The 24,866-nt window shown below is 38.8% G+C and overlaps 2 protein-coding genes across 2 annotated transcripts; both read right to left on the reverse strand.

Annotated features, from left to right (window-relative positions):
* Positions 1–2,685: 2,685 nt before the first annotated feature.
* as3mt (arsenite methyltransferase) lies at positions 2,686–8,271 on the reverse strand. Its single transcript, XM_023334005.1, has 11 exons — positions 8,160–8,271; positions 7,815–7,863; positions 6,871–6,998; positions 6,611–6,761; positions 6,082–6,218; positions 5,925–5,994; positions 5,722–5,803; positions 5,171–5,302; positions 4,278–4,417; positions 4,085–4,207; positions 2,686–3,993 (listed from the first exon to the last, which is right to left on the reverse strand). Exons 1-11 carry the CDS (start codon positions 8,174–8,176, stop codon positions 3,904–3,906), a joined length of 1,119 nt encoding a protein of 372 aa, XP_023189773.1. The 5' UTR covers positions 8,177–8,271; the 3' UTR covers positions 2,686–3,903.
* Positions 8,272–10,219: 1,948 nt separating this feature from the next.
* On the reverse strand, positions 10,220–24,624 carry LOC102228584 (WW domain binding protein 1-like). The gene is made up of 4 exons (XM_005810352.3): positions 24,172–24,624; positions 15,721–15,823; positions 14,267–14,428; positions 10,220–12,762 (listed from the first exon to the last, which is right to left on the reverse strand). Exons 1-4 carry the CDS (start codon positions 24,256–24,258, stop codon positions 11,960–11,962), a joined length of 1,155 nt encoding a protein of 384 aa, XP_005810409.2. The 5' UTR covers positions 24,259–24,624; the 3' UTR covers positions 10,220–11,959.
* Positions 24,625–24,866: the final 242 nt, after the last annotated feature.

The raw sequence follows: 24,866 nt of genomic DNA on the forward strand, positions 1-24,866 counted from the left end.
AAACTATAATTCAGTTAGAAATTAAAAAACAAATTATTTTCACAAGCTACTTGCAGAAGAGTATCATTAAAACAGGAGCGTATCAAAAAAATTTGAATATATAAAAGTTAGTGTGTGCCAACAATTCTACTCTAAAATGTGCATCAAGTACAGTTTGTTTATTTAGCACGTTTTCACAGACAAGGTGTCAGAACAGCACAAGAAGGTAGCACAACAAAATACACCGGCATACAGTATACAGTTTGAAAATTTGTTCAAACAGGTACAACTTATTTCACTTGAGTATTTTGGGTTCAACTTATCCAATTCATTGCTCCATTTAATCTTTTTTTTTCAGCTTTTTCCAGTGTCCTTTTAAAGTATTTGATAAACAAAAAAAAATCTGATATATTTCTATTACTTTTTTTGCTGCTTACATAAACTTAGCTTTTGGGAATTTCTCAATTAGGGATAAATATTATATTCCATTACAATTGCCAATTAAAATAATTTTGTAAGGGTTATTACAGCATTCATTAGAACAAGCTACGTCCATGTATGAATGGTATGAAGCCTACGGATTAAGACGAGCGAACAAAGTGTAGGTACATTATTTTGTAGTTCCCATATGCATCCACTTCCATTTTTTTTCCTCTGGTTTGGGGTTTCAACATCATTACTATCCTTATGTAAGTGAGGAGATTAAGATGAGTCATGACAAACACACTCATCCAACAATAGGTCACTTATTGGTGATTTTTTTCGATAACGCAATCATCTTTCAGGCACTCTGAGTAAAAATCCTAAACGCACTCATAGAGCAAGTGTTTATATCTCTGCACAGTTCAAAAGACATGCAAAAATGCAAGCCTCGTTGTAATCTATTAGTACTGCAGGTCTCCTGCAGTGTCGAGCAAAACAAATGACGATCATTCATAAGTAGGCGTCAATGCAGTTTCATTGCATCAGTTGGAAAATCACTCATGCACAGCATGCTGATGGGCCTGTGTTCCCAAGTCCTCTTTGCACAATCATTTGCAGAAGTCAGCAGATTTTGTGCTGTAGCATCCCCCTGTGGCTGAAATGAGGCCTTGGGCTGGCAGACTGAAAGGCCAGTTTTAAGGGATTTACCATGTCAGCCTGCATCAATAATTCAACAGCAATAAAGACATCAGAAGTGTAGAACGTCCACACGCGTACAGACATACACACACAAGAATGTACTGTATACAACCATGTCTCAATCACGATAACCAAGCTTGTCGTAATCATTATGCAGCATTGTATTTGGCACACATTTGCAGTCTTGCTGCACGGCTAAGTAGCACTGTGGATGTTTAGGAAATCACCACTTTCACACCACTCAAACACAGCAAACGATCCCCGTGACCCCTGTGTGAACGATCCCAGGGTCACGTTCACTTCAGGGGTCCGGGGGCGTCCAGAGGGCAAACCACATTAGGATCCATCTATAAGCCTCGACAGTGACTGTGTTTCCAATGCAATCAAACATCAGTGACTATTGGAATATAACACTCATTTATTATTGATGGATGACTCTTAAGGACTCATTTTACGTAATAAATAAGTATGTATATGCACGCAAAATGACTATAGAAGCTGATAAGATGGCATTCCATTGGCTGAGAAGAGAACATTCCTTCCTGTTCAAGGTTCCCCTGCATGACTCCACACTCTAGTTATGACTTCGAGACAGCTGCTTGACCTTCTTGCGTGTGGATGTGTGCGTGGGTATGTTTCAGTGGGTATGTGAGTGGGAGTGAGTGCAGCATGCGTCCCGGTGCACACATGTGTAGTTGTGACTGTGCGCACATCGGTGCTCCCTGGGTGTGTCACACGCTTTGGATTGATCCCAGACACATACTGACCTCCAGTGGTTCGAAACAAACAAATAAATCGGAGAATTCCTCATGCAGGAATTTAAATATGACACTGACCTTAGGTTGGACACAACAAGACTCACAGGAGCCACCCGGTGGCAGGAAGCTGAAGTTCTCTGCAAAGCTTGAATGGGTCAAGATGCGTTCTCTATCCACCTTCACTGGTCTACTGAGTCTAGACATATTTAAGATCCTGAAGACACAGTGCATGCATCTTGCTTCTTTATCAAACAGGATACAGGATATACAAACCTTAAAAGTGTAATGATGGTCAATTCGTAAGCGGTCCTCTGGCCCTGCAATTGCTTCACTGAAATCACTTGACAGGTTTTGGTGTTGCCTTAAGAGATACCTTGAAAAGTATCTACAGCCACAGTAAGAGACTAGGCAAAAATGGTATCCGGAGGAGGCATCCAACACTGATGCTGACCAAAAAGAGCCCACAGATTAATTTCACATTTCCAAAAGGAAACAAAAAAACAACAGCTCAAGACTTTCGGGAAAATATTTTGTATACAAATGGAACTTTGTAGAAAACGTGGGACGGGTAAAACCAAAACGTCATTTCAGAAAAAAATATTATAGCTACAGAGTGATGGTCTGGAGCTGAGTGCTGTAATTATTGGAGTCATGAATTCTGTTCTCTTCCCAGAGGACAATGTCCATTTATCTGTTCTCACCTTTAAACTCAAGTGAACGTGGGTTATGCAGCAGGATATGACCTAACTCACACGGTCAAGTCAATGCCTAAATAATATCTATTCTAAAATGGAATACAGTAATTTAAGGCAATTTAAGGCATGTCTAAATCTGAAGTGAAATTTTATTTCATGGTGTGCTATGACTTTAGGCACAACCTTCCTTAATAAATAAGGTCAAAGGCAAACACAAGAGAAATGGCTAAGGAAGGTAAATGAGTGTAACCATGGAGGACATTTAAACATACATGAGAATCCATAAAGTCAAGAAACCTTTTGCTTTTGTGTGAAATAAGATTTAGCTAAACAGTTAAATTAAATGAACATACAATCTTTCATTTGTGACCTTAGTGGACACAAACTTCACTGAAAACACTTAAGAGTAGGAGTTTCTTGACTAAAGAAGAAAAAATGTTCAGCTACAGTCAGAAGGTCCTGAAGACAAAATAATGACTTGCACTGTCATTACAGATAAAAGATGTTGGTGGGTCTGGCTCTTACGTATTAAAAATATATTTTGTATGAGAGGGAAACTTACAGGATTCAGTTTTCATCAAATTAAAGCAGATGTTTAACCTGAAAGTTTCAGGGTATTTTTTTATGTTAAAATACTTGGAACTTTAGTATTTCAGTTAAACTATAATTTTTTCACTGAAAAGTGTAAAGCTTTGAGGATTTTAGTAATTCATTAAAGCCCAGCAAAAACTAAAACATGCATTTTAAAAATTATCTGTGGAATTCTGTTTATAAACACCACACAAGTAGTTTAAAAAAAAACTTAAAATTACCAAATGTTCACAAATAAAGAGAAAATATCCTGAAGACACACAATATTTCTTCACCTACACAAAGAGTATACGTTACAGGAGAATGTCAACAAGTACAGTTCTGTAAATCCCCTCAGAACCTGAGTGGTTGCAGAAACTAGAACTTCACTTTATGAAGGTTAAGTAAGGATATTGTGGTATTAGAGCCTGTTGATTAGAAAGAACTGCTAACGTGTGTAAAAAATAACCTTCACTGGTGCTCTGTGAAGGATAGCAAGTTCTTTTGTGATCATCTTTACTCACATTTCTTCTGATTCTTCCATTATCCTTCATTGAGAAAGTGATTTCAGGAAAGCCACAAAAACACGGAAATCCATATGTGACATTTCACAGCCATCTCTCTTCTCTTAGAAAACTGTGTAAAGGCACATTTGGAACAGGGAAAGTTTGAAATTTTACTACCTTATTCATCTGAAGTGTCTGATTTTAGTCTTACTGAAAAAGGACAATCACACAGCACATAGCATGCTGCTGCATTTCTCAGTGCTCGTCCTATGATCATTTGCAGCAGTCAGCAGATTTGGTGCTGCAGCATCCCCCTCGAGTGCCCGACAGAGAGGCCAGGTCAAAAGGATCCACCGTGTCAGCCTGTATCAATAATTAAACAACAATAAAGACATGAGGATACATACGATAAACTGGAGAAGTCCTCATGCAAAAACTAAAGCATGACACTGACCCTAAGCTTGGCACAACAAGGCTCACAGGAGCCCCCTGGTGGCTGGAAAGTGAAGTCTTCTGCAAATCTGGAATGCCTCAGGATGCCAGCTGCTTCTCCGTCCACCTGCACCACTTCATTGGTCTATATTGAACACAGCCATTTAAACACGGTGCATTTTTTTTTAACGTCATAACGCAGGATGTGTACAGACCTTAAAGGCGTAGTGACAGTCAAACTGGAAGTTGTCCTCTGCCCCAGTGATGCCTCCATTATATATGACCTGGCAGGTCTTGGTTTTACCTTTAGGGACTTTGAACAGGCGGTACGTGGCAGAAACAAACTTGAAGTCACCTGTATGAACACATGCATGAACAATCAACATTGTATAAGTCATTAAATGAAATTCACTCATGTAAGTGCACTGTGGTGCAACGTTTCTTACAACTTAAGTTCACTGAAATGTAAAAAAGGAAGTGGTTTTGCACAGTCAGAGAAGGTGCAAAAAAAAGTAAAAACACAACAAAAGAGCTCTTGGTAATGAAGATTTTCCAACATTTTATGTAAAATATGAGCTGTTAATTTTACACTAAAGTATTAAAAAATAATAAAAAATCTCAAATTACATTTTTCTTGCTACATATAGATCAAAAAATCTGTAACATCAGGTCATGTCTACTTTAGTATGTTTATAGTGTTTCACAATTATCTTGAAAGTCTTGGAGACCGGAAAACTGTAAAAAGCAGATCCATAAGCTGAAATAAGTCACCAGATTAAACCCCATGATCACCAACTGAACACCAGCTCAAAGACCAAAACCATCATGGTTCATCCATTTTTTTAAAAATAGTTTCAGTCCAGGTAAATTAGTGCAATCAACATCAACACATCATTTTATTTTCATCACCGTTTCCATTGGCAGGCGGAAACACACCTATTTTTCCGCTTGTGAAACTAATAACGTCATGGCCATCTTACAAGTACAAATAAAAGCTAAATATGAGTGCGCAACATTTCTGTTCGCCTTAGTTTAACAGTCAATAACATGAAGTAGAACGGGTTGTTCTACAAACAAACAAACAATAACTAAGAAAACTGCATCAAACCTAGAACGTCCTGCAGTTCTTTATTGTCAACGGCGACGACGGTGGCCGTAACCAGCCGTGGCTGACTGAAGCCCACCTCCTCAGCCAGCTGCAGCAGATCCTTCCACCACAGCGCTCCACCCAGACATTCACCTGCAAAGATGATCTGACCTTTATGAGACAGACAACAGAAACTACGGAGCAAAGCCTTAATGACACTAATCAACTATGAAGGTGTGTGAACTGCTGATTAGCTGACAGTACTGGGAAAACTTGCACACATTCAAACCCCAAAATGATTTTGTTGCGAAGCGCTGAGAGGAACTACCGCACTACTACGAGACTGACAAACATTTTTTGAATTACAATACAATTATTATAAAACAAAAAAAAAAAGTTATCTGTGTCAGTTTCATCATAAACAGGTGTAATTACTTTTTTAACAGAACTGTATTTCTATCATCTAGTCAAACTGATGAAAATGTTTTGTTTGGTTTTAAATAGAAAAATCTTTTACCTAAAATTTAATTGACACTAAATTCTGATTCTTTTTAATACCGGTTGTTACCCACCCCACAGCACTTTGTGATTTTTAATTTCCTCCGTCAGTCTTCCACTGGAGTAGATGTCACTGAAGTATAGCTCACCCCCATCCTGAGGAGACACACGTTTTCAGGAAATATTGCAACAGCAATCTAACTTCAAATATATAGTGATCAAAAATAAATAAATAAATAAATAAATAAATAACTGGTAAAAGCATGAAGCTGCGCACCTTGAGTGCATTGTATGCTTCAACCAGAACCTGTTTCTTGTCTGGGGAGAGGTTCACTACGCAGTTGGAGCTAAGCAACATCAAAAATCAACAATGTTAAAAACAGAATAAAAGCACAACAAGAAGAAAACCTGACGAAGTAAGGATCATTTCTTACATGATGATGTCAAACGAGTTTTTTCCCAGACCCGCTGCAGATAAGGCCTCAATGTAGCCCTGAACAAAACTCACGTTTGGCTCCTTGTAGCCGAACTCCTTCGTGTGGTAATCCATATATTTTCTGGCCACTTCAAGCTTTGACAGAAGAAAAATATCTGGGTTTTCAGGATATATGCTGTTTATTCTGAACATTTGCATTTCACATTCCTTTCGAGTCAAACGTGTTTAAACATTTATAAAGTTAACAGTTAGCCAATTACACTTCTTCTGAACATGCTTAAAAACGTTCTACTCCTAAACAAGACTTAGTTTAACAACTACTCTGCATTTTTTTTCTTCAATAATTTACACTAAAAATAAATCAAGTCATTTTTCAAACTTGCTACAGACTTTTCCCAACTGCTTTGTGAAGTTGTCCCAATGAATGGCATTTTTAAAGCCAGAAATTATTCCTCTTTAACTTGACAACATGCTGAGATGTTGTGGTCTGTCTTAATGGCTGCATTCGCAATGCCGTCGCTCCTTACCTGGGCCTCAGTCATGTCAATGCCGGTGACGTGACCTTTTTCCCCAACTAGCAAACTTAACATGTAGCAGTCCCTTCCACTCCCACAGCCCAGGTCCAGAATCCTGCAGCCCTCCAAGGACTCCGGCACCACCAGACCACACCCGTAGTATCTGGTCGGGGGGAATCAGAAACATCAATCTCAAAACTTTTTTTCAATGTCAAAATTTAAAAAAAAGAAGAATTTTTTTAAATGAAAAAGCATTCTCCTCCCCTAATTACTTGTTAGAGACTTCGGGGTGAACTTTCTTCAGGGCTTCCCTTATGAAGGCTGGGAGAGGCTGAGCTGGAGCCACGCAGGCGCCTGTCTTCAGGTCCGACGTCTTCTGGAGCCTCTTTCCATAATAATCCTGTTTAACATAGAAAAGCTCAAACACCGAAGATAGGGTAAACTAGCTTATTCCTGATGACGCAGCTGGAAGACTTAATATATTAGCAAATTCTGCAACGATAGCAGCAGCTGCAGTAAAGCTCTTTGCTCTGGTACCACATTACATGTAGTGAGCTTTATTTTTGAAGTAGGGGTTTAGTTAAATATCTTCTTGTTTTGCCTGTTATAATTCTGACTTGGACATGTTGAGCCAGGACTACTTGTTGCGCTGATTTTAGGTTGAGCTTTTAATAGAATGAACGTGAGGTTTCAGCTGGTGTGAATTAAAGATGAATTATTCCAGTCGTCAGCGGATTATTTTTCATCAGTTGCCAACAAACGAGGACAAATGAGGCTGAAGAATTTACCTTTAAATCCTCATCTCACTGACTGGGATTAAACAGTGCTGCAGTGAGCGAACCTGATATGATTTTAGGTTTCAAAAGTATTGAGTGAAGTAGTTTCTTTTTTAATGATCACTGATATAATTAATCAGTGCATGACATTCTGGGTCTTTCCCTTGCTGCATTTTCAACTTACAAAATTCAATCACCTATCAATTGAATCATAATTACTAAGAACTTTCAATAACTGAATCATTAAATTAATTCACTTGACAATTACAACAATTGAGTCACAGCACCATAGTTTGACATCACTGCATAAAAAAAGGGGACAACTGGATGTCAATAAACTTCCATTTATCATCTAAAACTTTTTTTAAATTTAGCCAATTTTAGTGACCTCGAAATAAATTTTAAATTGTATAAAGGAGGGGAAAACGACGTCACATTACCTTGACATCCGCGTGAACGCTGCTGTCAGAGAAATCATTTCCAATGGCACTTAAAAAAAAAAAAAAAAAAAAAAATAGTCAATCATTAAGTGTCAATGCCAACGTTACAGTCTTGACGGCGACAACAGCTGTATTTACTTAGAATAAACAGGTGGCTGTTGCTACAGAAAACTTACAGAATAATTAAAATGTGCAGAGTAACTTAATAAATGTAATTTTGACAAAATTTGATGTCCCTGTTTTTGGACTACATGTGTAACATTTAAGTCGGAACACAGATGGCCATGTTAGATGTAAAATGTCACTTACAAACAGTGCGTAGTGGGAAGATTAAGTACTTCTTACCTGTTGTGCTGAGCCATTATCACTGGTTCTTACAAAATTTAAAGCCTGAATAGAGAACTTTGGTCACGTTTAAAAACGAAGAAGAAAGGATTTCATTTCCTGATCGGCCGCGCCCTCTGCTGGACTTTCCCCCAAATCACAGTCCAAAAGATCAATCTTTCCTGTCCTGTCTGAACCGTCCTGTAACTTTACAAGGTTACGTCTTTTAAATCATAAAAGAGTTACTATTTATCCAAATCAGTCAAAAAGATCAGAATAGATGTCAGTAAAGAGTGCATTTAGACTGTGACTGCAGTGTATCACAGGAGCCTGTGTATATAAATGTGAATTTAATCTGGATTTTATTGATTTATGCCTTCCTGTCATAATTATTGCCGCAGGAGCTCAGCTTGTAGCTTGTCTGCTCTGTTGTGTTTATAGTCTCTCATCTTCCTCTTGACAATACTCCATAGGTTCTGTAAGAGGGCTTAGGTCAGGATAATTGGCTTGTCAGTCAGTAACAAAGGTACCATACTGATTAAAGCAGGTGCCATTAGTGTGGGCAGGTACCAAGTCCAGGTGAAAGTCAGACTCAACATATCCATAAGCTTGTCAGCAGAAGAAACCATGAAAAATTCCTGGTAGATGGCTGTACTTGTCTTTGGACTTCGGAAAACACAGTGTACCAACACCAGCAGACGACATGGCGCCTCAAGTCATCACTGGCTGCGGAAACTTCACACTGGACTTTAAATAACATGGATTCTGTGGATATTCTTCCTCCAGCCTCTGGCACTGCATTTTCTAAATAAAATTAAATTTGTTTTAATCTAAGTAGAGGGCTTTGTGACAGCAACAGTGTAGCCAGTTTCCTCCTTGGTCAAGAGACACTTCAGACATTGTTGAGAAGTGGCTTAACACAGAGAACGTGGCAGCCATTGCTCTTGATAGGCCTGTGTGTGGTGGCTCACTAAGCTCTGATTTCAGCATTTTGGGGATTAAAAATAGGTCTTCTGTAGTTTCTGAAAGTGGTTGTACATACATTTCCCCCATTCACTCAAGTCATTCATTGTCTGTACCCGTACATCCTTGGAGGATTGTATAGCGCCGGCACCCATCTCCAGCGGTCAGTAGACGAGGCTCGTTAAGGGGCGGCACACAGGACAAACAGCCATGCACTCACTCAATCGCACCCCGAGAGAACCTACAAAACTACTACTTAATAAATCTTTTATTCCCATCTCACAAAGTTGTAAGACACATCGTCAGTAAGTGATGGGGTAAAGATTTGCTATAGTTTCTCTATATTTATCATTCCTCTTCCATGGCTGATGCCAAACCAAGATGACAGGAAGTCACCCAGACAACACTGTTTGTAAATTTTGTATATTTATTGAACATACATTCATCTTAGTTGCTGAAATAAATGGCTTATGATCAGAACATTCACAGAATATGTGCAAAACACACACTTAAGTCAGAAAACCATCTTTGGCAACACTGCTCTGATCTCTGAACAAATACTTGTTGTTAGTCCAACACACAACCTTGCAATGCAGGGAGATTTTCTAGAAGAACCCAATGTTAGCCTTAATAATACAATCTGTCCATGAAAATAAAGCTAAAGATTTTTAGAAAACATTATAAAGCAACTATATGGTTCTCCAACTCGCTACAGGTGATTGTACACAATTTGCAAATATAAAGTGGTTTTAGGATTTTCTCTCTATTACACTTAAATGAACAGGCAGATATGAAAATAGCTCTTTTTAATAAGACAAAAGTACGCAATACTTCTTCATCTGTAGCTCACCACATACGCTAATATGTAAAGCACTTAAAAGTGTGTCCACGTCGCGACGCATAAAGGTCAATCAGCTTACTGGTAATACAAGAAGGTTTCGCATTGCACTGTAACCCCGTGCTGAAGAATGTGGGGGAAATAACCTCCTGCAAGGTGCTTTTAGTATACATATATATATATACCAAAATAAATTTGTCTGACCAATTGTTAAAATGTCTGTGCTTCGCAGAGATTGAACTTTGTGTTTTGATGCAGTTGTAGGAAGGAAAGTCTTACAAAACATATTACAATTTATTGTGGTTTCTATGGAAATGGGCAGTTGAACAAAATAATGAACTGAATCCTTGGTGAAACAACTCTGTTTGCGAAGGTTTCAACAAATATTAGCAACATCGTCAATAATAGGACTTGGAGGACGAAAAGTGTAGAATGTCATTGTCGTGGAACTACAGAAACAACCCTGGAACCTTTCACATTACAACCATAAATTTGTGTGAATTTCACTGGAATTTTGTGATTGTGAAGCGGGCGGAAAATAAGTTTTACAAATAAAAATCTGGACTCACAAACACAAGAAGTTCTGCTTACAGAGGCAGATGGTGCTCTGAGGTGACCAAAATGAAACCTACTGGGCATCATGCTGAGGGGATGCTTTTGTCCAGTAAGAAATTAAAGCCCAGACCTAAATCCAAAGTTTTTTGTAAAGTGAAAAAGAAAAAAAAATCAAGGGTGTGAATACTTTTGAGTGGATTTTATATAAGGAGAAAGTGACACAACCAGGTTTTAATTGGTTTATCCAGCCCTATTTTAACATACATAAAAGTTCAGATCGTTTTCTTCAATTTCATCTCTTTAACTGCAGAGTGCAAATGCAAAACAACAACAAAAAACCCCCCAACAGACTAGGACATAATTTTAGTTCTAAATAATGATGTTACTGACAAATTTAATGACATCAGACTAGAAGTTGCACCATAGATTCAACACCAAATATTAAGAATAGTTCTCGATGTTTCTAACGAGGGATTCATTTTTTGTTTAAGAGCTGCCAGGGTTGGTAATCTGTTGAAGTGACTTACAAAAGTAATCTTGAGGTTTGCTTGTTGTCATTTCAGTTTTAATCTCTCTGAAGCTCGACATTCTTGATATGAGTACCTGCTTTTTCAGGGTTCGTCAGTTTCACTAAAGCTTATTGTTCCTCGAACTTTCACACCGAGTTCTGTTAGGCACCAACTACATACATTCAGCTAAGTTAGGCTGAAATGATCACATTCCAAGTAAATATTACATTTCCTACTGTACTAACACACACACACCTATCCATTTAAACATGTTGGAATGGAAACTAATCACAAACCATGCGAGACTAAATTAAGTAAAAACTCAGCCTTAAAATGGTGGGGTTTGTTTTACTTTGCAAAATATTTTCACTTTTAGAGAAACTGTGCAAAACTGGAAGTGTTCACGCTTTATCTATTTTTTTTTTCTGAACACAGACACTACCGTATCGCTTGTAAGGCTGATAGAGCAACACCAACAGAAGGCAAAGTGGTTTACAGTTGCTGAAAAAGCACTTTAGAAGCACGACTACTGGGACGCCGTGCAGTCTGCTCCTGTCGTAGAAGTTGCAGTATCCTTATGAACGCACCAGTTCATTCAAGGTTTTTCCCGCTGTGCATGTTAACCACCATGTAATGTGCTGCAGCTCTACAGATTTCCTGAAGAGTTCCTGTCCTCATCCTCCCACTGAATCCGTTGCCAAGTCAGTGCTTTGGGTTGAAGGAGAAGGATGACTGCAGAGAGGAGAGCTCTCGCTTGCTGCAGGCTGTTGAAGGGGCTTGCACTGCCCCTACACAGCCCATGTTACACTGGTTAAGGCCACTGGGACTAGTACGGGGAAGAGCAAGGTGTCTCCACCTTTTCATTCGAATCATTTTGCTGCTCCCTCATCTGGTTATTTTAAGACGGGCTCATTTCGTAAAGCAATCCGAAGGTGCCGTTGACACCTCTTAGCGTTTCATCCCTGCGGATCCGGGCTGTGAGCCGGGCCGTCCTGTTCGCTGATGGTGTGGAGAAGAAGGCACGCGGGGGGACCGAGTGAGCCGCCGCCTGCATTCGGAGATGTCAGCGGGGGCCCTCGCCCGGCCCTCCTCTCCAGCCCGCCCAGCGCCTGCTCCTCCTCTAAACTCAGGGAGGCTCGATGACCGCAACTGTCACAGAAGTCACCCGCATCCTCTTCCTCGTTACCGTCATCCACGCCGCGCCCCAGCAGACTCTCCTGCTCCTGGCCCGTCCCGCCAGCTCCACCACAACCGCCGCCTCCGCGTGTGCCGCACACACACACCTCGATCCCAGAGTCCCCGGTGAATCGCCGCCTCCTCCCGTTGGGGAGGCGCTCTTTATCCTCACTACAACCCTCTGACAGCGACAGGTCCTTGAGCAGGGGATCCTTGCAGGAGTCATCCCCACTTCCACTTTTTTTCTCCTGGCTGCCCAGCATCTCCACATTCAGCCCATCTGATAGAAGAATAATGCTGGAGTCTTGGGCCGTTTGATGGGGTTTGTTGTCGGGCTTCGGCCTAAAGTCAAAGGAAGGAGGCTGCGCTTCCTCTGTTGCAGGTCTACTGCAGAGACCGTCAGAGACTGGGGGCGCAGGAGAGGACTGGGTGGATGGACAGTGTCCCGCCTGCTGCTCAGGAGCCATGGCAACAGAAGCCACTGAGGAGGAGTTTAAGTTTAGGGCGGTGTAAGGAGGTGGAGGGGTCGGAGGTCGGTTGACAACCTCTTCATAGTCAGGAAGGAGATAGTTTGGTAAAAACCCTAGAAAGAAAAATAGATGAAACTCAGCTTTGAGATTCAAAACAGATTTTTTACATTTAAAAAAACCCTATACAGCCTGGACAATCACCAACATTAAATCAGACCAAAAGTTTGTTTTTGGACAATTTTTGGTTTGTTTAGATTCCGATCTTAATTCAGAAGCTTAGATCCACTCCCTCAGTGTTTGCCTACAAACTTTACGATTTGAGTCAAACCTTTTAGGTTTCCTCCTCCAGCTTCTTACACAAGCATGCTGGAAATTCTGGCCCATTCCTCCTGACAGAACTGGTGTAACTGGGTCAAGTTTGCAGGTCGCCTCGTTCCCTCACACCTTTCAGCCCGAGTCCAAATTTTTCCATGCGAATCAGATCAGGGCCAAGTGACGCACCAACAGAGAGTCTTTCTTACCTAAAGCAAACTAATCTGACATTAAGCTTAGGGTCATTGTTCATTTGGAATAATGTTAGGGCCGAAGCTTTGACGTTCTGGCTGATGTCTTGAGATGTTGCTTCAACATTTCAACATAACCTTATTTCATTGTAATGCCATCTATTTTGATCTATTTTGTGAAAATCATCAACAATTCAATTTCAGATTCAGACCACAGGACATCCTGTCCAAATATTAAGGCATTGTTCCTGAGAGCATTTCCAAATTTTAATCTGGCCTTTCATGTTGATTTCAAAGTAATGGCTTTTTTCCTTCTGAGCGGCCTTTCAGCTCACGTTGGCATTATTTCACTGTGGTACTCACACTGTCAAAGCAGCTTCAGTTTTTGCTTTAGTTTTAGGGGTTTGCATCAACACATCCAGAGACACACAAGCCCTCTCCTTCCTGAACATTTAGTGTGATGACTTCACATTTCTACATTTCTATTATTCTTCCATCAGCCTAATAAAAGTTTGTTGCAAAAAATATATAATTCTGGTAATGTCTGCCACAATATCAGACAGAGAAATAAATGGCTATGCATCTTTTTATACGATGTATAAAAACATCTGTCTAACCTTGACTAAACATTTCTCCTTAAGGCCTCACAGAGCTTTCCAGATCATTATTCAAGCCCTCCCACAGTATCAGGAGGTGTAAAGTGACCGAGTCATTTCTGGATTTTCTTTCCTGCGCTGAAACACAGTGGGAGCAGGTTTTGCAAAGTTGGCAAGAGACCAAAAAAGCAATGCTCGGCGTTTCCTGAAGGCTGAGACATGCAAACAAGTAAGGTCCTGATGCTGCAGGACCCCCAGGATGGATCTCAGTGCAAACATCTCAGCCAAGCTCCCACTTTGACTTAGAAGACTTTTTTTTCTGGTACCCAAATGAGAAAAACATGCCCATAGGCAAAAAATTACTTTTTTTTTTTTTTTAAACAAGCTGATTTTCTTTCAAGTCAGTGGTGAAGCTACACCCCAACATGGTTAGATACAAAAAGCTTCAAATGATTTCTATACTAATCCCCATATCTGCAGGTTTCACCAATGCAAAATTCAAAGACTTGCGTACTTACGGAAGTAAAAGGGAACGGAGGGGTAGTTGTGTGCTTCACGGTAGGCGATGAGGTTGATCTCGTGCTGCCGTTGTTGCTGCTGCATTCGGTGTTTTGTGCGCCGATGGTGGCAAATGCAGCAGAAGCACAAAATAAAGATGATTGCCCACACCAACCAAAACCCTAAGGTGGAAAAAGAAACATTTACTTTAGACATTCTAATTTTATTGTTTTGCTTCTTATTTCAAAAATAAAACAGGAAGCAATTAAAATATGCTTCTGTGCATCCAAATAATTTATTAAGAGAAGCAATTCACCGAATACCTAACATAATGGTTCAAATCATTCCCATGTAAGAAATTATTTCATTTGATGGCACAGGTTCAATTTAACTCTAAATATATACATTGATAATTATCACACTTCTTACACTGACTCACATTTTCAAAATTATTCTGTTATTCGTGCAAATAATTATAATGTGCTTTTAGTAATGCCCTCTCAGCTACTCTAGACTTAAGCTTAAACTGCAGCAGGAAGCAAGAGAGAACTTTGTTTACTATGTGTGGGAAATTAACAGATCTTTGTTGTGTCGTCACAGAAAAATGTGAGGAATTTAACTTCAAGGACGAACAAACAAGAAGGCAGACACAAACAAAAACACACAGAAAACATTAAATTCAGGCTCCAAGAAGATGAATCTCTGCATCAAATTATTGAATAACCTTTTCAGTTACATTTTGTACGGCTCTCCTACCAGCAAACTAAGAGAAATTTATAGATTAGATAATCTGACAATCAACAGTCTCTAAAGTGCTGCTTTTGATCCATGATACATTTGTTTTGTTTGCAGAAATCCAAAACAAGTGAAACATGAACCTTTAGTTTGAGATCCAAAGGATAATTAATCTCAGAACCAAAAGTCTAGCTTAAAACTTTCATCTAAGAGGCCACAGAAACTGAAAAAACCCTTTTATAAGTAAGAAGCTGCATTAATTTGTGGGTTCTGTCAGTACCATGATCAATGACAAATAACTTAAAGGACAAATATCCAATTATAGATTAAATCCTTTAAATTGGGCTTAATCTATAATTATTAAGAGATAGAACCATTAGTCATCCGATTTCTGTGATAATAGAAAAAAAATAACTTTTCTGCTGTACTTCAACTCACTTCTGTTTTAAAGTGACATCAATGAAGTGCACCTTAGTGTTAGGAAGAGACAAAACCTCACACTTCAGGCAATGTAACCGTCTCCTGTTTTGACCGAGGTTTCCTAATAGTTTATAAACATTAATTTGTAAAAACTAAATGTATTTCTATTATTTTAGGCTGATCTTTAAAGACTAGGCCAAAGGGGAAAATAGTGATCAGTTACACAACACAAACAATACAAGTTGCAGTTTTAGTGAAGTTAGAAATAAAGGGATACAATGTGATTGTAAAGACGAAAAGGAAGAAGGCGGAAACGTACACCAGAGCTCATAGTAGTAACTGCAACACTGGGACTCTCCGCAGCAGTGTCCATACTCGCAGAAGTAGCTCTGGTTGTTGACGCCATCACAATGGATCAAGCTCTGCAACACAAGGACAGCAGAACATTGTGAAGGAATGTTTTCGCATAAAATAAGTCATCTTGTCTAGTCGTATCATTTCAGGCCGTGGGTAAAAATGAAAGAGCAGCACAATACGGATTCCTTTAAATTTCTTCATTTTCTGGTATTCATCCCTCCATCGTCTACAGCCACTTATCCATGCAGAACGTCCTGCAGAGCCTGCTTCCAATGTGCTTGGAGGAGGACAAAGACCAGGTGAGGTGAAGACTGCAGCAACAGTGTGAGTAATGAGAAACTACGTTTATTAACAGACTCACACATTTTTCACCACTATTCTGCAGTTTTAAGGTATAAGGCTTGATGATTTACACTTCTGGGGAAAAAAATATTTGCAAACTAAAACTGCACTACATACTGAATTAAAATTGTCATTGCAATTTCAATGCTTGCAGTATTGTAATAGGAGAGGACTACTTGGCATTTTAATTTTACATCACAACCCACTCTTCCCAGTAATGAGGTATTCATAAATGTTGAAACTTCTCAGGTTTGAACCGACCCAGCCTTACAGAAGTGGCAAATAACCAAACTAGAACTATTTGTTCATAGAAATATATATATATTTTTTAAAAAGCTACCAGGAATTATTTCTTCTTAGTTATTTAAGAGCTTTGCAGAGTGTTGCTGCATCCTTATAAATAATGTGGTAATAAAAGACCCTGAACATAAACTAAATTATCCAATCCAAGCAAATCCCTGCGCCAGTAGTAATTAAAATCCCTCCACGCATTCCTGAAATATTACATCCAGCAGAAAGGGATGGACGTGCGGTCACACAGACCTAGACCTTTGACCAGAGAAATCTAATCTGTTAATCCTCGAGTCGAAGAGAAAGCGGACAAATCAGAATAAATTCTCTCGAGACGTTCAACAGATATTCCTTTCATGGGAGGAAAAGGTTTGGAAAGGAGTCTGACAAGAATAAAGTTCTGCTCCATGAGTCATTAGGGGTAAACACTGCTATGTTTTAAGTGCTAATAAAGACACTGGCAGAAGTTTTCCTTGAGCAAAAACCCACAGTGCTGATTGTGTTTAGTCATCAGTTACCATTACCTCCAATGTCTAAGTCATAGTTTTCCAAGTTCACTCATTAGAAAAGTAACAATCAACTACATACAACTCTGGAAAAATTAAGAGACCACTGCACTGAATCCCACTGAAACCTTCATGGTTATTCCACCAAATATTGATTTCTACATTAGTATTGTTGTTTCTAAATCAATACGAACTTGTTTTCTTTGCATTATTTGAGGTCTGAAAGAGCTGCATGTTTTCATTATTTTGACCATTTGTCATTTTCTGCAAATAAATACAAAATTTTGGCTTGGAATTTCAGAGACATGTTGTCAGTAGTTCATAGAATAAAAGAATAATCTTCATTTTACAAACTGATCATTTTAAGTGGTCTCTTATTTTCTTTTTCAGAGCTGTATTGACTTATAATGTGATTTACTTTTAGCTTTTAGTCGTTTTCTTTGACTTGTTTACATAAATGTGTTGCTAACATCAAGTCATAACAAACTACTGATGTACTTAGTGAGTTTCTGCCGCATAAGCCAGGTTAACAGGAAACAGAAAAAGTATTGATTATGTTGGTCACAATGATTCACCACAGTCACTTGATCTGAAATTTATATATTTAAGAACAAATGAAGTTCAGCATTTCACTAAAAGATAAACTGTATTACTAGGCTATTAGTTCAATTGCAAAAATGCCATTACAGCTGTTATTTCCGATTAGCAACAACATTGGACAAACTGTATCTATTCTATTGTCATTTCTGAGAAATCAGCGTCGTGAATGTTTCATTATTAAGAAGGTGCAGGTTGTTTTGGCTTATTTCTGCTCTCTGGTGCTTTTGCAGGTTTGTTCGTTTTGATCTTGACTTTTCCCAAATGTGACATCTTCCACAGGACATTTTGAACTTAGCCATGCAACAATTCACATCTGTCCTGGGGGTGTTGTCCCCCTGCTTTAACATACGGGCACAACATGCATTTGGGATATTGCTGTTTAATACTGAAGATACAATATTTGACTTCCACAGTCTGTTTACCATCAACATATTGTCACTTTTTGTGAGTTTGAGTGGTCAAGCCACTAAAATGAGGTGTGGCCGTCACAGGCAGTGAAAGTCCATCCAACAGGGTCAATCATTTAAATCTAGAGTAGAAATGCATAAAAATGAATACATTTCATAAGACAATATTTCGAAAACAACAGCAATTCTATACATTTTAAACATCTAATTTAGTGTAATAGTTTTCGGGTTACTTGTATTGTTTAACGTAAGCAAGCAGTCTAATGAGGTTTATGTGATTCAATGTTTCTGGACATTATTTCAGTTTGATCAGTGAACAAAATGTGTCATCATTAATAAGAGCCAACAAGCCCACATGGAGATCAGAAGCACAGTTAATGAACATAGAGTGTAATAAATATATCTATACAGTCTTCAGAAAATTGGAACATGTTATTTATCTTCACAATTAATTCATACCTGCTAAAATAAATAAACTGATGCAATGCTTCAGTACGTGGGTTTGAATTGGTTTGTTTAGGAGCATGAAACAGAAGAAGGCTGAGAGAAAATAGTAAGACGTAGAGATGGAATTAGGATGCAAATCAGTAAAGTATATAGAGATACTGCTGAATGCTGCCACTATTAAATAAAGTTGGACCAATTATGATGGCAAATGTAGATTACATATTAAATTTCTTAAAGTAAATCTTCAGAAAATAGCCACAAAATTCTGACAGCCACATCTCCAACTCAAACCTTGAAGTTAATAATAATGACTAGAACCCAAAAAATGTATCGGCTTTGCTCACATTTCAGTATGTAAAAAAAAAACAAAAACAATGCTACCATGTACTGCTTGATAGGCCACATGTATCACTGAACTTAAAAGCTTACCCTTCATTATTGTTATTGCAATCTTTTGTGTCTTGATAAAATATCAAAACTGTTGCTTGACATTTTTCCTAGTGCAAATCAAGTGGAACTGTTACATCACAGCCAGCACAAAAGCCCTCAGTATGTTGCCCACAACGCAAATACACAATGTAAACCTAAAACATCAACGCGTGATCCATTTTGAGGTCATTTCCAACAGAAATCCTCTAAACTTTTGACTCCACTCCATCAGCCTGCTGTATGTTTTCACTGTCAACACAGCGAACCTGCAGCCTGGTCAAAAGTTAACCAAACAGAACCTGTTACTGATACCCATCAAACCTGTGAAAAGCTAGGAAGTCAAAGAAAACAAGATGGATTAGAAGAGAGCATGCCAAAAAAGCAGTACAGATAATTAAAGAAAGCAATATGCGCTGATGGGCTTTTCTGAGAAAACTTCTTGGACTTTGCCAAGACTTATCTTAATCGTTAGCAACCAGAGGTTAAATATAAAGATAAGTTTTAGTTTCTATAGATTACCATCGTAAGTCCTTGACTTAGAGGCATGACGATTCCAGATCCAGACAATCCCTCTTTCACCCAACGGCTTGTTCTCCCCACTGAGGAAAAGTCAAAAAGCTCTTAAGCATACCCCCTCTCTTTCTGCTTACCTTCCACTGCCTTCTTCGACTCTACCCACCGAAACACTCGCACACGCCCACCCCACTCCAACACAACCCAAACAGCCAACAAGGATTGCTTTACGGAAATTTCCAGGCAGCGGCTGAGAACAGGCTCCTGGCTGCACCACTCCATCATAATAAGGTGGTGAGAGGAGTGTGTCGAGTGTAAGACGCATAGAGCGAAACGATGGACGCATCTAGGCACAAAGGAGGAACGCGGGAATAGCAGATGTTGTACAAGACGCACTGGATGAGAACAAAATCTAACTGCTGACTCTAAAGCAGCAGCCTGGTTTTAAACCATCAGATGTTTCAATTTTATCAACATGGCCTTCTAAAAAAACAAACCAGTCTGTGAAAAGATTTAAAGATCACATGACGTTCTGTTCTTCTGTTGCAATAATATCTGTTGTTCTCCTGACTTAGTTGGCATCCTATGCTTCGTTTTGCCTAAAAGAATCTGGCTTGGTTAGTTGTTTTAGAGCGACGACCTGAATACTAAAAAATCCTATTAAAATTAGGAAAAAGCATTCAAATAAAACCTGTGTAATTTAAAAAAAAATAAAAATTTATAAGTTCCTTCTTTATTTTGGACCAAAAAGGCAGACCTTCTGTTGCCTGACCTTTGCAGCACATATTAAAAAAAGATTTGTAAAACTAAGCTTTTTTAAATCCAGCAAAGAGGACTAAAGAAATGAATCAAACTTCATTTTCATTTTCATTTTCAGCTTGATTCTTGCTGACCAAAAGACTCGCCTGAAGGTACATCATTTGCTATCACAACTCCCTTCAATGTGGAAGTTGATACAAAGTGAAAAGGACCCAGAGATTTTCTGTATCAATAATTATCTTTCCATCAAAGTTTTTTCATCTGAAGTAGCGCATTAGAAAAGGTTGACAGTTATGGCAACATTTGAAATAACTTCCTGAATTTCACAAATAAATTATGTTCCACACTCGTTTGAGGTTTGCTTGAGCAAGCGTTTAGGCACCGCAGGTGGGTGCCATGGGAGATTAAAGCATCAAAGCAACACTTCATGAGGTAATCAAATTTTAACATGATATAAATTTATAAAAAGTCAAATCTACATCATACACCTCCATTTAAACACTTGTATATTTAGCTTCCTTTTAAACCAAAAACATGGTTTCTTTTGTAATTAAAAATACTTCAAAAAAGTTTATCTTAAAATTTAATATTGAATGCTTGCTATGACTGTAGTTAAATGACAGTCTATAACTTCAGATGTGTTGAAGTTTCATACAGAAAACAGATCCTAAACTCAACAAAGACGGACTGAATTTCTCTTACGACACTTCTATTTTTATTTTTCGTTTCATAAAGCTTCTCCTTTAAATTACATTCAATCAACAAAAATAAAGCTTTTTAAATGAAAACTCCCTCTTTGCCATTGTCTGTGTCAGTACGGCGTTTCACAATTAAGAGAACGCAGCCAGCTTAAAAAAAGTGACCACAACCTTATGGTTGATATCTCTCTAGTTATCTTTAATGATTTTTATAGATCCTCTCCAACATGAAGTCAAATAAACATCTATGAGAATAAAAATAAAGGTGACAAATGGTCCACTTAAAAACTGGTAGAATAACACCAGGTCAAACTTCAACTCAGGAGCTTTTGAAACCTGTTTTATGAGGAGCCTTTAAAAAAAACAGGAGTTTTAAAAAAGCAGCAAACTTTCTTAGACTTTGAAAGTCTTTCAAAAACCCAGAAGAAGTGCTGATCAACGTCATCTAAAAAAATTACATAAGAGCAGAATTTTGTACTGCCTTTAAGTGAGATCCAGACAAAAAGTATAAAAGATCAACTTTAAAAAAAAAGAACAAAATAACACTGAGAACAGTCTGTACGGATCAGATTCTCCTGCATACCCAAACTGTCCACCTCTCTCATTCTTTACAAACAGATTAAGACACAGGTTTGGTTACCATCCCTGAAAATCTTTGCAGCAGAACATCAACCTTAATGAAAAGCTGCTGAGAACCTAAAAGATGTCTTTGTGACCATGCGATACTGCGTCTGGAGAGAGGTGTCTGCAGTTCTTTGTTAAGCCAGACTTCACAGCCAAAACTGATCCACTTTCATGCAAGACTATAAGGCAATCAGCCGACGCTCACGGGCCCCTCAATGAACAATTACTTCTTAATCCGATTAACTGTGAAAGAAAGAGACCTTATTATCATCGTCAAGGTCACTAAGAGAAAGCTCAGATGATGCAATGGATTTGTAGCTGCACTTGAAACCAAAAAACACATCTACACAAGATGCTCAGGATGAAAGTTGAATGTTAAATTTCCTCTCGCACTGTTTATGTTTGTATCTATTGTTTGATTTTAAAACTACATATTAACTGGAAGTTGTAGCTATGTCTGAATGACGGTGCTGTAACTCCATACCGGTTGTGCATGACAGCGTCGACCACACAGTGATCTCATCGCTTCAAACTTCCAAATACTCAACTTCTCATTTCAGAAAATGGAATCAAACTTAGGGGAAATTTGATTCCCTGACTACATATAATTAAAAATGCTTCAAAATGCGTTTAAAAATTACATTTTAAAAAGTCTGATTAAAATTACTTTGTGTCCGAGTACACAAAGTGATGACGACACTGATCTAACAAATTCTTGGGACAATCTCTGTTAAGGTTTGTAGGTTTTGTTGGAAGGACCATTGTGTTTTATTAAAATGAACAATGGCTGGAAACAGTCATTACAAACAACAGGCAGAAAAACAGCAGGAAAAACAGGTGGCATCATGAAAGGAAAGAAGCCAGTGGAGAACGATGCTCACCCTCTTATGGTCAGCTAAGAAAGGTTGGTGGCGTCAACTAACTAAGCTTTTCTTTGGTTACCTAGCAACAACAATTTCAGGTTTTGCCACTGTGTCTCATAACTGTTTTAAAATAAAAAAAAACTACTGACCCTAGTCAAAGTAGAAAATGAGTACAACAGTTCAGGCATGTAACATCAACGGCGTAAAAGGCGACATGACCGTTCAGACTGCAGATGCTTTGAAAACAATTTATATCTGATTTAGTACGAATATGGAGGTGGTGCAATGCGGATTTGTATTTGGGTGAAAAGATCGGGGCATTCAGACTGACATGAAAAAGTCAGATATGGGTTGCATTTGCCTGATGTGTGAATGTAGCCCAAGCCTGACTTGTGGTTGAAGTCTTGGTCAGACAAAGCCAATTTTGATTTATTTGAAGATGAACAGTAACAGTTTAAAATGCCTGCAGCCTAAAAATACAATTCAATCAACAAATTGATTAGCCAGTGCAAGGTCTAGACCAGTGGTTCTCAAACTTTTTTCAGTGATGTACCCCCTTAAAAATATATTTTTAGTCAAGTACCCCCTGACACGGGCAAAACATTTTTGGAATTAAAAAGAGGTACAGTGCTGTAAAATCACTGTCTGATTTATTAAAGCCAAACAACTTATATCAGTGAACCTGACAAATACATCCATATTGCAAACATTGCATGGTTAAACAAAAAAGAAAAACAGAAGACGGGGACCACCAGGAAGGTATAAAACCAGTCAAACCGTTTTATTTTAAAGGATATTGAAACTAAATACTGAATATAAAATTCAGTGCATGAACACACATTTATATTTTTTCAAACTTTTTACAAAAGAATTTTTCCCAAGACTTATTATGAGGAGCCTACTGATTTTTTAAAGATATTTTGAAAAGCTTCACGTACCCCCTGCAGTACCTCCACGTACCCCCAGGGGTACACGTACCCCCATTTGAGAACCACTGGTCTACACTATTATTAATTTAAAAGTTTTTTTTAATCTCAATTACAGAAAATGTAGTTCAGGAGTTTGATTACAAATGCAAGCAAAATGATATGTGTGTTTCAAAGGAGGACAATCACTTGTGATCTTTAATGCTGAAACAACAAACATGACCTACTGGTGGAATAAAGGGGCTGTTACAGTGATTTTAGACTAATATTATCAATACAAAACAAAAAAAAAATCTATTGGACAGCTCCAGGTTTCACAACAATCTCCGTTTTGATTTTTAATTTTCTTTCCGTGTGTGATTATGCTGTCACATCTCTTCACAGGTCTGAATTTAAAGGCATAGCATCACCAGAATGTTGGCTTTTGAAACACTTTATCCTAATTTTCAACCAGCAAACGTTATGCGGTCATTTGAATTTTCTAACAGTGCTCTTTTAAATTAAACTGTTTAGATAAACGCCTCAAACTACTTTGCAAACATAAAGAAAATGCGAATCAGTCTGGAATCGTTTAAAGACAGAACAATGCAACCAGACTGCTGTTAAAAGATGATGCAGCTTGGAAGTAAACGACAACAGATGTTGTTGGCACCCAATTTTTCCACCAACTGTGTTATGCTCACTTGTAGAGTTGTTGTTTCTAAAACTTGGCTCTACTGAAATATCAAGCCCCCGCAACTACAAATATAGGAAAGGCCGCGACAGCTTCTTAGCTTTAGCCTCGCTAGCTGTGGAAGCTAACAGCTAGCAGGCATGCTAACAGCTCAGTTCGTGTGGCACTGCTTATGCGGGTCAAACAACTCTCTGTAGTTCGTATCTAAACCGAGCAGCTGAAACAAACGACTCAGTATTTAACATGATGTAGTAAGCTTATGGATAGAAAGCGTGCCGACCCGTTTGGGGTTTTAGCCAACAGTTCTGGTTAGGAACCTTGCCTTCCAACCTTACCCCCTCTGGTGCGGACTCCGTGGGGCTGACGGAGCCGACAGCATGCAAAAACAACCCCATCTTTAGAGCCCAACATACGCCTCTCATTCCTCCAAGAACCGGCCGCGGGAGGTAAACGTCTATTGTCCACAAACAGCGTCCCCTGGCTGTGTCTTCAACTTATGTATCGGCTCGAGTTGCGCTCAGAGGCCGCCGTATGCGCCGCCTCCTCTGGGACATGACAACCAGAATCCGGGCCGGAGCAACTGGTTGCTTTCGGTGCGCCGCTGCCCGATACCGCTGTTACACAAGACATCCCCGTCCCGAGGCAGACACTCTGCTTCGGTCATTTGGGTGTGGCGTGGTCACTAGTGATGTGCAAATCCTGAACGAATTGCTTAAAACTAAATAACTTAGTGAGTGTTTGGTAACTCTAAGCATCTTCGGTGTAACTCATCCCGTCAGTGAAACGAACCAGCCCATTCTGACGCTGTTGTGTCCTTCAGGAAGAATGAATGAAAAGCATAAAGTGGATATAAACACTTTGGAAGGTGGCCTCGGAATTTTTGGAAATAAAAGATTTGACCCTGGTTCCAAACTTGACGTGGTCTTAATGGGCCAGCATTATGTATTTTCTAGGCACATGGTGCCATTTTATATAGTCAAGTAGCCTTAAGTTATAAAAAAAATAAGGCCTTGAAATTGGGCCTCTATGT

This window comes from Xiphophorus maculatus, chromosome 5, assembly GCF_002775205.1.
Source record: "Xiphophorus maculatus strain JP 163 A chromosome 5, X_maculatus-5.0-male, whole genome shotgun sequence".
In the NCBI taxonomy this organism is placed as follows: domain Eukaryota; kingdom Metazoa; phylum Chordata; class Actinopteri; order Cyprinodontiformes; family Poeciliidae; genus Xiphophorus; species Xiphophorus maculatus.